The sequence below is a fragment of the Mercenaria mercenaria genome, chromosome 11 (genome assembly GCF_021730395.1).
Source record: "Mercenaria mercenaria strain notata chromosome 11, MADL_Memer_1, whole genome shotgun sequence".
Taxonomy (NCBI): domain Eukaryota; kingdom Metazoa; phylum Mollusca; class Bivalvia; order Venerida; family Veneridae; genus Mercenaria; species Mercenaria mercenaria.
Window position 1 is genome coordinate 78,823,725 of NC_069371.1, and position 13,706 is coordinate 78,837,430.

The 13,706-nt window shown below is 36.9% G+C and overlaps 1 protein-coding gene across 7 annotated transcripts in view; it reads left to right on the forward strand.

Moving 5' to 3' along the window:
* The window catches only part of LOC123530732 (ADP-ribosylation factor 1), a 79,887-nt gene that overhangs the window by 47,245 nt on the left and 18,936 nt on the right, over positions 1-13,706 (forward strand). For 4 of the 7 annotated variants that reach the window (XM_045311498.2, XM_045311499.2, XM_045311500.2 and 1 more), the window contains one exon: positions 4,050-5,757. The exons of 2 other annotated variants lie outside the window; for them this stretch is intronic. In XM_045311498.2, the coding sequence (XP_045167433.1) occupies positions 4,050-4,211 (162 nt within the window). In that variant the 3' untranslated portion in view covers positions 4,212-5,757. One more of the 7 variants, XM_045311504.2, reaches the window with a different exon arrangement.

Below are 13,706 nucleotides of genomic sequence, written 5' to 3' on the forward strand. Positions count from 1 at the left end.
GTAATAGGCATCCGTTTCAACAAAAGCATACATACAACTTGATAATGTAAGCTTTGAAAATGTCAAACGATAAAGTTATATAGTGACAGAAGTTCTCAAAAATTTCCTTTAGATTACTTCCCCTGATAATTTTGGTTTTTCATGAGTTATCTCCCCTAAAAACTAGAAAAAAAAATTCTGCTTTTCCCTACGAGGAATTTTAGATTTCTTTTTGATATTTGTATCAGAATCATATAATGCAGCTTTCTACCGCAAAATTTTCACGAAATTCAAGTTCAGATTTTCATAATCAAAGAAATTATATATTTCCCATAGGCATCAATGTTAACTTCAATACCGATTATCCCCCCACCCCCAATGACAAAATTTGAAAAATCTCTCGGTGAAACGTTTTTAATTCTGAATGTCTTTAAAGTGACCAAATTTCAATTAAATATTTCCATCCAGTTACAAGATATGAAATATGGCTATTATACCGTGTTATCCTTAAGGAATATAATTAAATTCAGAACAGTGGACTTTCCCATATGTGAGATCCGCTAGGATACAAGTTCGCATTATAAATTATTATATAGTAGAGAGAATTTATACGAACTGAATCACCACCACACTATACCAGACCAGTTACGGCAAAGCGCCTAGCAGTACAAACGAACACGCACATGCCACAGCAAGTCCACTAACCCAACAAGATTAGTTTCGATGCTGCTTTATATACGAGCCCAAATTGTACTACACATTGGTACTGTAATTACTGTTATATATTAGAAACAAGTAGAAACTATATATATATTAGAAACAAGTAGAAACCCTTCCTGTTTAAAACTGTTAGCCCGATTAAAAAAAATCCACACAAATTGTCCTTGTGTGACATTCTACAGATATTGTTCAAAATTTCTGATTTGTGGTCAATTTTTATCAACAATTTCTTTAAACAACGTCTCCAAAACCACTGAAACTTTACACAAATGATCCAGAGGTAGCCCTCTTTCAAAGTTGTTCAAATGAATCCAGGTCATCGAGCATATGGGTCTTTTTTGATTAAAAATAGGTAAATAGGTTTTCAGCTATCAGACTTTAAAAATCGCCCTGGTGTGTGACATGTACTTACTATAGGCTTATATAAGAAACTTGGAAAATCTTCTCTGAATCAGTAACAACTAGAGCCTTGATATTTAGCATGAGATATCAAGAGTTGTACTGTCTACTGTAATTGTTCAAATTATTGCCCTAGGTTCAAAAATGTATGTGACATATATATAATACACTAATAATAGGCTAACATAGAGGAAACTTAACTCTATACTTTACAAACACACTTGAATTCTTGTACACAGGTGAGCCCTTTTCTGGTCACTGACCTCTTGCGTAGTTCTGTCGTCCTATTATTATCTCCAGACATCTTTATTTTTCGGATGTATTTTATTTGTACCAGTGTGCACTGTAAAATTGAAATTTGGGTTTTGTAGTAATTGTTTTATCAAACACAGAGGTTAGAATGCATTTTGTGTCATTTGGGTCAATTCAAGGTCAATGTAACCGAAAATAGAAAAATGGGGCTATAGATTTTTATGCCCCCGGCATCTACTGATGCGGGAGGCATATAGTGATTGTCCTGTCCGTCCGTACGAGGTTAACCAAATTTGACCGTTTCGTCTAGCATCAATACCCCTAACTAGAATGACTTGATACTAATGCAGATGTAACCTGTGACCATTCCTCATCTTCAGACATCACCTGACCTCAGTTTGACCTTGACCTTGAACTTGACCTCGTTTTGGACTTAGGTCGCTTTGTATCGACAAGGATGCCACAGGGGGGCATCAAGCGTTTATTGAACGCAGCTCCTCGTTTTCACTTTTATCATAAAAAGACTTTGTTTCGAGTTTATAACTGTTTATAATAAGAACTAGCTTTGAATTTTATTTTGGGACACTATAAATAGAAAAATGGTTTATGCTTAGTATCTTTAATTTAGGTACACCTATTGTCAGCAAACTTTGTTACAGTAGTTTTTATCAAAGAATCATAAATTACATAGGGCAATGACACGTGTACTTTTCTTATACCTGTACTTCTGAATGGCATGATTGGTTGCAGACAGATATGTATAATAGAACATGACCATTTTTTAAACAAAACCTGTTGGCCTGATAGTTTTTAGCTCACCTGTCACAAAGTGACAAGGTGAGCTTTTGTGATCGCGCGGTGTCCGTCGTCCGTCCGTCCGTGCGTGCGTGCGTGCGTCCGTCCGTCCGTAAACTTTTGCTTGTGACCACTCTAGAGGTCACATTTTTCATGGGATCTTTATGAAAGTTTGTCAGAATGTTCATCTTGATGATATCTAGGTCAAGTTCGAAACTGGGTCACGTGCCTTCAAAAACTAGGTCAGTAGGTCTAAAAATAGAAAGACCTTGTGACCTCTCTAGAGGCCATATATTTCACAAGATCTTCATGAAAATTGGTCAGAATGTTCACCTTGATGATATCTAGGTCAAGCTCGAAACTGGGTCACGTGCCATCACAAACTAGGTCAGTAGGTCTAAAAATAGAAAAACCTTGTGACCTCTCTAGAGGCCATATATTTCACAAGATCTTCATGAAAATTGGTCAGAACGTTCATCTTGATGATATCTAGGTCAAGTTTGAAACTGGGTCACGTGCCATCAAAAACTAGGTCAGTAGGTCAAATAATAGAAAAACCTTGTGACCTCTTTAAAGGCCACATTTTTCATGGGATCTGTATGAAAGATGGTCTGAATGTTCATCTTGATGATATCTAGGTCAAGTTTGAAACTGGGTCACGTGCCATCAAAAACTAGGTCAGTAGGTCTAAAAATAGAAAAACCTTGTGACCTCTCTAGAGGCCATATATTTCATGAGATCTTCATGAAAATTGGTCAGAATGTTTACCTTGATGATATCTTGGTCAAGTTCGAAAGTGGGTCACGTGCAATCAAAAACTAGGTCAGTAGGTCAAATAATAGAAAAAACCTTGTGACCTCTCTAGAGGCCATATTTTTCATGGGATCTGTATGAAAGTTGGTCTGAATGTTTATCTTGATGATAGCTAGGTCAAGTTTGAAACAGGGTCATGTGCGGTCAAAAACTAGGTCAGTAGGTCTAAAAATAGAAAAACCTTGTGACCTCTCTAGAGGCCATACTTGTGAATGGATCTCCATAAAAATTGGTCAGAATGTTCAACTTGATGATATCTAGGTCAGATTTGAAACTGGGTCACTTGCCTTAAAAAACTGGGTCAGTAGATCAAATAATAAAAAACCTTGTGACCTCTCTAGAGGCCATATTTTTCATGGGATCTGTATGAAAGTTGGTCTGAATGTTCATCTTGATGTTATCTAGGTCAAGTTCGAAGCAGGGTCAACTGCGGTCAAAAACTAGGTCAGTAGGTCTAAAAATAGAAAAACCTTGTGACCTCTCTAGAGGCCATACTTGTGAATGGATCTCCATAAAAATTGGTCAGAATGTTCAGCTGGATGATATCTAGGTCAAGTTTGAAACTGGGTCACGTGCCTTAAAAAACCAGGCCAGTAGGTATAAAAATAGAAAAACCTTGTGACCTCTCTAGAGGCCATATTTTTCATGAGATCTTTATGAAAATTAATGAGAATGTTCACATTGATGATATCTAGATAAAATTCAAAACAGGGTCACCTACCTTCGAAAACTAGGTCAATAGGTCAAATAATAGAAAAACCTTGTGACCTCTCTAGAGACCATTTTTTTAAATGGATCTTCTTGAAAATTGGTCAGAATTTTTATCTTGATAATATCTAGGTCAAGTTCAAAACTGGGTCACATGAGCTCAAAAACTAGGTCACTATGTCAAATAATAGAAAAAAACAACGTCATACTCAAAACTTGGTCATGTGGGAAGAGGTGAGCGATTCAGGACCATCATGGTCCTCTTGTTATGTTTTTCTTTGCAGGATTTACCAAATGCTATTAAATGTTGTATTTACCGTTGTTTTTGTCCTTCTTCAGCATTTAGCTATTAAATGTCATAATTACTTTTTTCATCCTTTCAGGATTTACCAAATGCTATGAATGCAGCCGAGATAACAGATAAACTAGGTTTACACAGTTTACGTAATAGAAACTGGTACATACAGGCTACGTGCGCTACAAGTGGAGATGGACTTTATGAAGGTCTTGACTGGCTGTCAAACCAACTGAAAAATACTAAATAATGCAAAAATCAGTTCACATTGACTACAAAACTTCTCAAATAATGTGACTTAAAGATATAGAGAAATACACGTACATTTCCAGAAGACAATTTCTTACTTGGCAATACTCTGTTCTATTCAATCATACTTTATTGTACACGATGCCAAAGACCTGTGGGGCATAGTGTTTGAAATTTCTGTACGTCCATTACATTGTCTTGTATACTGAATTCTCAATACATTTTCTAAGCAAGCTTTATGAAACTTGGTGCACGTCATCAGTTAGAAATGAACGTGTGCATGTTTTCTGGATTTTTTATATCCGATTATTTTTTCTGGAATTCTGTTCCTTATGAAAAAGTAAAGCACTAGGGGCTCGTGTAGTTAAGACCTACAGTTTTCATCCGAGTGATATGAAACATTTTGTTAACATCATCAGCATGAAACGGATGTGTGTATATTATGGGGAAATACATGCAGATTCTCTTTTACTTGAGGTATGCCCTTTTTATCACTTACAACATATTTCTACCATGCGTATTGGTATCACTCATTTGTGTTAAGATGGTACTCGTTATAAGCATGCAAGAACTATGATAATACAAATACATATTGGCACTTTCTAGCTTTTTGTGTTTTCTTCATAATAATGTGGGACCTTATTTTTGGAAATTTTTATTATTGAATATGATAGCCTTTGTTAATTCTTTCAACAATGGTTAATTGTTTAATGTATTTCTTTGTATATTAAAATGTTATTAGTACTTTCAAGATAAGTACTGTGTGTGTATCATCGAGTGGTTCTGATGAATGGAAGTATTAATTTGCATTGTTGTTTTCCATTGGCCATAAACGATCATGTGTTGTAGGGTTTTTTCTTTTATCATTAATATATCAATTAATATCACTTGAACTTACAATCACCATTGTAAGTTAATTACCATATTAAAATAAAAATTCAGGTTTACCTTAAATTTTGACTTTTGTATTCGCATGATATCTAGAAACTTGGGAGATAAAGTCAGTATAAGTAACAGCCAACTGCTGCTTGACCCAGTTTTCTCATTTGAATATTTCATTTCAGTGGAAGTCTTTTCAGAGCGAATACTTTATATCAACATAATTATGTAACTGATAGAAATTTAGATTTCTAGCGCACTGCGACACACAGTGTAAATCAAAATGGGTCCGACTATTACGCTAATTAAAAACTGTTTATGTACCTTACTGTTTTCAAGTATGATTTTGATTCTTTGTTGTTTTTTTAAACCCGGAGTGATAGTTTATAGAGTGTTGAACAGAATTCAGAATTCATTTTTTATACAAGAAACGTTCTGTAAGAAATGCCCCAGTCGAACACAAGGTATATGGAATTTCTTGGAGGTCATTGTCATTGACAACTTGCTAAACTTGCTAAATTTCTTAATAACATTCTTTAATTACATGTATGTCATTCATACACATGTATTTGATTCTTATTTGTCATGTCATTTATTTATTTTTGTGCACTGTTGTATGATTAATTTCTAAATACAAATGTACTTAAATAAAATCTATGGAAACTATCGTTGTTTACTTCGAACTCAGTCACTTTGATGGTACCTGGCAGTAGTTCTTGCTTTTCAAGACATAGGACGTAATTAGTTTTGGCATTTAACGGCTAGTCCCACATTTTGAGAAAAAAAATTGAAACAACAAATCGTGGAAAGGAAGGGTTGTCTGAAATTACAATTTAACAGAATGTAAAACATGTATATAACTCTACAAAATAATTGACAATTTACTAGTAATAGTAGTAGTATGTACATTGAAGTCTGGAAAAGGACTGCATAAAGGGGTCACACTTGCAGACAGTTCATCGCATTAAAAAACTCGCATTTTTGTTTTTAAAACAAACTTTTAACATATCTTCGTTTTGGTGCATTAGTGCTAAAATTTTACACAACTAGGTGGAACGTACTTTTCAGCAATTGTTATTTTCATTCCTTTACAAATGACGTTCATTCCTCAAGGGGGACATTTTTTGAGAATATTTCAAGTATCCAGTAGTAGGGGACAAAGGTAGAACATGTAATGGACAGGATTGCAGATTGCTGGTAAAGATGTTTGTTTATCAAAAATTTCTGTTTTGATGGCATACTCCTAATATAAACCATCATATTCAAACATGCTTGAGGAATACATCAAGGAAACTTAAGACAGTACTGATAAGATCTGCCCGCAAGTATTCCCGAATAAAGTCCGTATTAAACAACGCTATCTGTTAGGGAAATTAAAGAATTTGAAGCTTGGTTGCAAATTTTGTTTTTCATTTAGTGCATTTCTGTAGGTCATACTTGGTAATTTAAACTACATGTGTAAGAATTATATGTAAGATAATAGTTATGGGTAGATTTCTCGGAAGCACAGAGCACCTAAAACAGCCTCAGAGCCACGCATTAGCAAAGTAGGCCCACGACAAAAAGAAGCTGTAATGGAAAAATATTATAGACTGGTTGCTTCAAACATCTAACAAGTACATATTACTTTACGTGAAATGTAGATAGGGGGGGGGGGTGAGTGGTTAAAAGGTGGGGGGAAGGGAATTTGAAGGGGAAAAAAGAAGAACAAGGATGAAAAAACAAAGGGAATGCTACGTTCCTTAATAACAGTCACACTATAACGTAAACCGCAAAAGCGCAGACACTCCTGTACCAAAGTCAAACACACAATCATACCCAAATAAATAATATAGAAAACAGTAGGACACCGTCTTAGACTCACAATCACACAAACGCACCCATATAAGCAGGAAAAAACAGTTGTGTACCTCATTAGGATTCATTCAGTCTGAAAAAAGGGGGAGCCACGAAAACTAACTCAAAGTACAGGGAGGGATGCAAAAAGTAGAAAAACACATCAGTAGCTTTTAACACTTGTATTGATTTTCCTGTTGCTTTGCTGACATGGTTTTAGTGGATCTATTAATAAAAAAAGGACATTATTACATTTTGTACAAAGTGTGTAAGTTTCAGGTATTAAAGAAAAGAGTTCATAGATAAACGAGACTTGCTCAGTTTTTTTTGTTGATAAAGATTTCCTTTCAAAATGTTAATTGTTAATATTGTATTTTGTAAAAATGGTGTAAGAAACGTATCCATTTGAAAAGTAACGCTGTGGTGATAATTACGCCTACAACTACCATATATGGATGGCTATGATACAAAACAGAAAGAACATTAAAACTCTCGTGTAAACGATTTATACTCGGGGGCTACGCCCCCTCGTACAAATCGTTTACACTGGAGTTTCAATGCTCTTTCTATTACTTAACGGAATCCGTATCACACTAGTATTTTAGCTGATATGAGCACAATTTGCTTTTAAAAGCAGAACAAATTGTGATCACTTTCCGTCCATCCGTTTGCTCCAATATATGAAAGCGATGTGGTGGAATATGTTCAAACTTAACATGATTGTAGCCGTGGTTTGGTTGTTAAGGTCTAGAATTCCAACACTTGTCTCTCATTGCTATGGGTTGAAGCCTTGCTTGTGGTATAGACGAAGCATAAATATTCACCATTAGTATAATTCAAGTTCAAGTAGTATACCTTTTTTATGCCCCCGAAGGGAGGCATATTAGTTTTCAACTGTCCGTCCGTTCATTAGTTCGTACGTTCGTTCGTTCGTCACAACGTTAACTTTTTGCATGAAGGCACTTTACTCGCCAACCACTGCACCCAGGACCTTCAAACTTCACATGCTGATAGTACTTATTGAGTACACGACCCCTACTGACTTTGGGGTCAAAGGGCAAGATCACATTGTTCAATGTTAACGTTTTGCATGAAGACACTTTACTCGCGAACCACTGCACCCAGGCCCTTCAGACTTCACATACTGATAGTACTTATTGAGTACACAACCCCTACTGACTTTGGGGTCATGAGATCAAAGGTCAAGGTCACCAGGTCAAAGGTCAAGGCGCTGCGGGGGCATTTGTCACCATTAGTGACAGCTCTTATTCGTTTATACTTAGCTCTGTGTAATTGACTATATTATATTTTGTTCATGAAATGTTTGATTAGTAACAGAAAACCATGTTTTACATAGGCGCTGAAATCATTAACATACCCCAGTGTCTTCTAAGTTCTTGCAGATGTACTGTGTAAAGCAGTGATACGGTTAGAAGTTTTACCAAAGATCACCATAGAACGTCCCCTGTCCAATAGAATAACATGTATTTTTACGTTTGGCCTTCCAGCTTAAAAAAAAATCTGAATTTTTTAATAGCTCATCTAAACCAAAGGTTCGGGGAGAGCTTTTAAGATAGATAGATGGCCCGGCGTCCATATTCCATAAACCATCGTCCAAAGTGTGCATTATCGTCAGTAAAACTACCAGTAAGAATTATTCAAAACTTGGTCAAGCCTCCTGACAAGGTCCTTTCTCAATTTTGGTCATATGTTTCCTCATGACTTTTTTGTGTTTTACATGCCATGCCTTTTTGTTTCCATTACGTGTGTAAGAGATTCACCTGGAGGGGATTACTTTTATTTACACTGTCACATGTCTTTGGAACATGGTGGGGGTAAGAGTGAGGTTAGGTGCACCATAAACCGGTTTAAGCTCCCCAGTGGTGTTTTTGCCACTGACCGTTCCAAGGCGGTGCCCCACTGTGTTCCTTTGTTTGTTCGTTTCGTCTTATGTGTTGGCTTTGAGTGTGTGTGTGTGTGTTGTTCGTTTTGTCCTTATGTGTTGGCTTTGGGTGTGTGTGTGGTGCACGCGTCTGCGTGCTGGTGTTTCGTTTTGAGGAGGCTACGTTTTTGGTGCGTGGCATTCCCTATTTGATATTTTTCTTTGTTTTTCATGCTAGAGCTAAAATAGAAAAACTTAAACCGTTCGATAGATATTCAACAAACTTGGTTTATAGTATCATATTAGGGTCCTCTCTATTTTTAGCTCATCTGATTTTTTGGAAAAAAAGGCGAGTTATTGGCATCACTTGATCGGCGTCGGCATTGCCTGGTTAAGTTTTGTGTTTAGGTCAGCTTTTCTACTAAACTATCAGAGCTATTGTTTTAAAACTTGCAACATTTTTTTCACCCAAGTGCTGGCTCTGTACAGCAAGAAACATAACTCCATCCTGCTTTTTGCAAGAATTATGGCCCCTTTTGGACTGAAAATATCGGATAGGACAATATTTTTATTATAAGGAGACAAAAAAATCAGATGAGCGTCTGCGTCCGCAAGGCGGTGCTCTAGTTTGTTATTTTAGCTTTTAGAGCAATGCTCAGGTGAGTTTTTCTGATCGCTCAATGTCCGGCGTCTGTCGTCTGTCTGTCAACATTTAGCTTGTGTATGCGATAGAGGCTGTATTTTTCAGCTGATCTTCATGAAAATTGGTCAGAATGATTACCTTGATGAAGTCTAGGCCGAGTTTGAAAGTGGGTCATCTGGGGTCAAAAACTAGGTCACTAGGTCAAATCAAAGAAAAACCTTGTGTATGCGATAGAGGCTGTATTTTTCAATTAATCTTCATGAATTTTGGTCAGAATTATTACCTTGATGAAATCTAGGCCGAGTTCAAAAATGGGTCATCTGGGTCAAAAACTAGGTCAATAGGTCAAATCAAAGAAAAACCTTGTGTATGCGATAGAGACTGTTTTTTTAACTGATCTTTATGAAATTTGGTCAGAATGATTACCTTGATGAAATCTAGGCCGAGTTTGAAAGTGGGTCATCTGGGGTCAAAAACTAGGTCACTAGGTCAAATCAAAGAAAAACCTTGTGTATGCGATAGAGGCTGTATTTTTCAATTAATCTTCATGGATTTTGGTCAGAATAATAGCCTTGATGAAATCTAGGCCGAGTTCGAAAATGGGTCATCTGGTGTCAAAAACTAGGTCACTATGTCAAATCAAAGAAAAGCCTTGTGTATGCGATAGAGGCTGTATTTTTCAGTTAATCTTCATGAATTTTGGTCAGAATGATAACCTTGATGACATCTAGGCCGAGTACGAAAACGGGTCATCTGGGGTCAAAAACTAGGTCACAAGGTCAAATCAAAGAAAAACCTTGTGTATGCGATAGAGACTGTATTTTTCAATTTATCTCCATGAATTTTGGTCAGAATGATTGCCTTGATAAAATCTAGGTAAGTTCGAATATGAGTCTTCTGGGGTCAGAAAGTAGGTCACTAGGTCAAATCAAAGGAAAAGATTGTATATGCTATAGAGGCTGTATTTTTCAATTGATCTTCCTGAAATTAAGTCCAAAGTGATAACTGAATGAAATCTAGGCGAGTTTGAAAATGGATCATCTTGGGTCAAAAAGTAGGTCACTAGGTCAAATCAAAACATTGTGTGTGCGATAGAGGCTGTATTTTTCAATTGATTTTCATGAAATTTGGTCAGAATGATAGTCTTATGAAATCTAGGTCAAGTTCGAATATGGGTCTCGTACTCTGGGGTCAAAAATTAGGTCACAGGTCGAATCAAAGAAAATACTTATTTATACTCAAGATTTTTGCTCCAATTTTAATGATAATTGGTCAGAATATTTTTATGCCCCCGAAGGGAGGCATATAGTTTTTGAACCGTCTGTCAGTCTGTCAGTCTGTCCGCAATTTTCGTGTCCGGTCCATATCTTTGTCATCGATGGATGGATTTTCAAATAACTTGGCATGAATGTGTACCACAGTAAGACGACGTGTCGCGCGCAAGACCCAGGTCCGTAGCTCAAAGGTCAAGGTCACACTTAGACATTAAAGGACAGTGCATTGATGGGCGTGTCCGGTCCATATCTTTGTCATCGATGGATGGATTTTCAAATAACTTGGCATGAATGTGTACCACAGTAAGACGACGTGTCGCGCGCAAGACCCAGGTCCGTAGCTCAAAGGTCAAGGTCACACTTAGACATTAAAGGATAGTGCATTGATGGGCGTGTCCGGTCCATATCTTTGTCATCGATGGATGGATTTTCAAATAACTTGGCATGAATGTGTACCACAGTAAGACGACGTGTCGCGCGCAAGACCCAGGTCCGTAGCTCAAAGGTCAAGGTCACACTTAGACATTAAAGGATAGTGCATTGATGGGCTTGTCCGGTCCATATCTTTGTCAACCATGGATGGATTTTCAAATAACTTGGCATGAATGTGTACCACAGTAAGACGACGTGTCGCGCGCAAGACCCAGGTCCGTAGCTCAAAGGTCAAGGTCACACTTAGACGTTAAAGGTAATTTTTCATGATAGTGCAATGATGGGCGTGTCCGGTCCATATCTTTGTCATTCATGCATGGATTTTAAAATAACTACGCATGAATGTGTGGCACAGTAAGACGACGTGTCGCGCGCAAGACCCAGCTCCGTAGGTCAAAGGTCCTAAACTCTAACATCGGCCATAACTACTCATTCAAAGTGCCATCGGGGGCATATGTCATCCTATGGAGACAGCTCTTGTTTTCCATGAAATCACTAGGTCAAACATGTTTACAACACTGTTATGGTGTGTTATGGTGTGTTTCTCAGGTGAGCGACCTAGGGCCATCTTGGCCCTCTTGTTTGTTTGTTTTTTTTTTTTTTTTATTTCAATAAAAATATATCAGATTTCTTGGTTAAGTTTTGCGTTTAGGTCTTTTCTCCTTAATGGTGTAAAGTTATTGCTTTAAAACACGAAACAGTTATTAGCCATTAAAAGCTGACTCTGCACAACAAGTACTGTAACTTTACATTGCTTTTTGCAAGAATTATGGCCCCTTTCGAACTTAGAAAATCAGATTTTTTGGTTAAGTTTTGTTTTTAGATCAGCCTTTCTCCAAAACTATCAAAGCTATTGCTTTAAAACTTGCAACACTGGTTCACCATCAAAAGCTGACTGTACAGCAAAATACATAACACCGTCGTGCATTTTGCAAGCGCTGGACTCCATTTAAGAGGCCAATAGAGAGAGAAATACCTTGAAACAACTTCAAATGAACAAATTGGATCTTCATCAAACTTGGTCTTCATGATCATTATAAGGTCCTCTTCCAAAGTTGATCATAAGGAGATGCTAGGCCCCTTGTAGGGGTCGCTAGAGCTTAAAATAGAAAACATTTAAATGACTTCACAGGAACTGCTTAGTGGATCTTCATGAAACTTGGTCTATAACATTGTGTGGTCCTTTTACGTTTGTTTTAATTAGAGGCAGAGGGCCCTTTGAGGGTTACCAGTTTTTACTAAACATAGTTAATACCATTCACGATTCAGTATTTCATACATATACTCAGAGTCAAACAGCAAAGGTCAAGTGAGCAGGTTAGGGCCACCATGTCCTGTTTGTTTAAATTTAGTCTAAATGTTTGCCACTCATAGCAACCTCCAGATTTGTTCTTCTGTAAACAAGCTAAGGATTCAGGGACTCCATAGCCAAGTGGTTAAGGTATACTGCATGAAATTACTTTACCCTGAGGCCTCATTGCTGTGGCTTTGAAATCTCACTTGGAATGTAGGATTCTTATATGGGAGGAACTCATCCAACTCTCTTACAGAAGAATTGTGGCAATACCCATGTGCATTTTAGTATTTCTTTCAAGATCAAAAGCTGGAATGTCACCATAAGACTTACCGTAATATTATGAGCTCATGTGCGAGATTAATCATGATTATACAGTAAATATCATACAGTAAATCTAAAATTCAGGTTTTTGAAATGTAAGCGATTAAAACTTGTACTATATATAATATAAATTTTTAAAGGGACTGGCCTCCAGAATGTTCTTTTTTAGATATCTGGAAGTAAATGCTATATTTCTTAAGAAGGCTTTAAAACTTTATTACTGACAAACTATATGTTACGGAAACACATGAGAATTTGCTGATTTTACTACTTTGTAGGATGAAAATTGAAAAGCGTTCATAACGCTTTTACTCCAGGTAAACTGTCTCGATTATAAATATCTATATTTTGAAGTCATAATTCACCACTTCCGCTATAGCGCTATTGGTTACGAAGACGGGAAAATGTCTTTATTGCCGCAGCGGTCCGTGGTTCGATTCCCGACGCGGTCATCTTTTTTTTTTCTTGATTTGGAATTTTGTAAATATTTTAGAAAAAAACTCATATTCTAATGTTCATAATTTGACCGAAAGATTTTAGCCAAATCTGGAGGTCAGTGCCTTTAACATGAGAACCACTTGAACCAGAATGTTGAAACTTCATAGGATGATGGGACTTACAGAGTTGATTACCCCTATTGATTTTGGGATCACTCTTAAAGGTCACAGGGACCAGAACGTAGATATCAATTTCCGATCAATAACTTTGGAACCATTTGACCCAGAACCTTCAGTAAATGAACCCTATTGTTTTTGGAGTCAATCCATTAAAAGTCACAGGGGCCATCTGCCTGTCACACTTCATTTTCGATCAATAACTGGAAAACCATTTGACCTAGAACCTTCATACTTCATTGAGTGATAAGGCTTACAAAGTAGATGACCCCTTATATTTTTGGGGTTACTCGATCAAATGTCAAGGACACAGGGGCC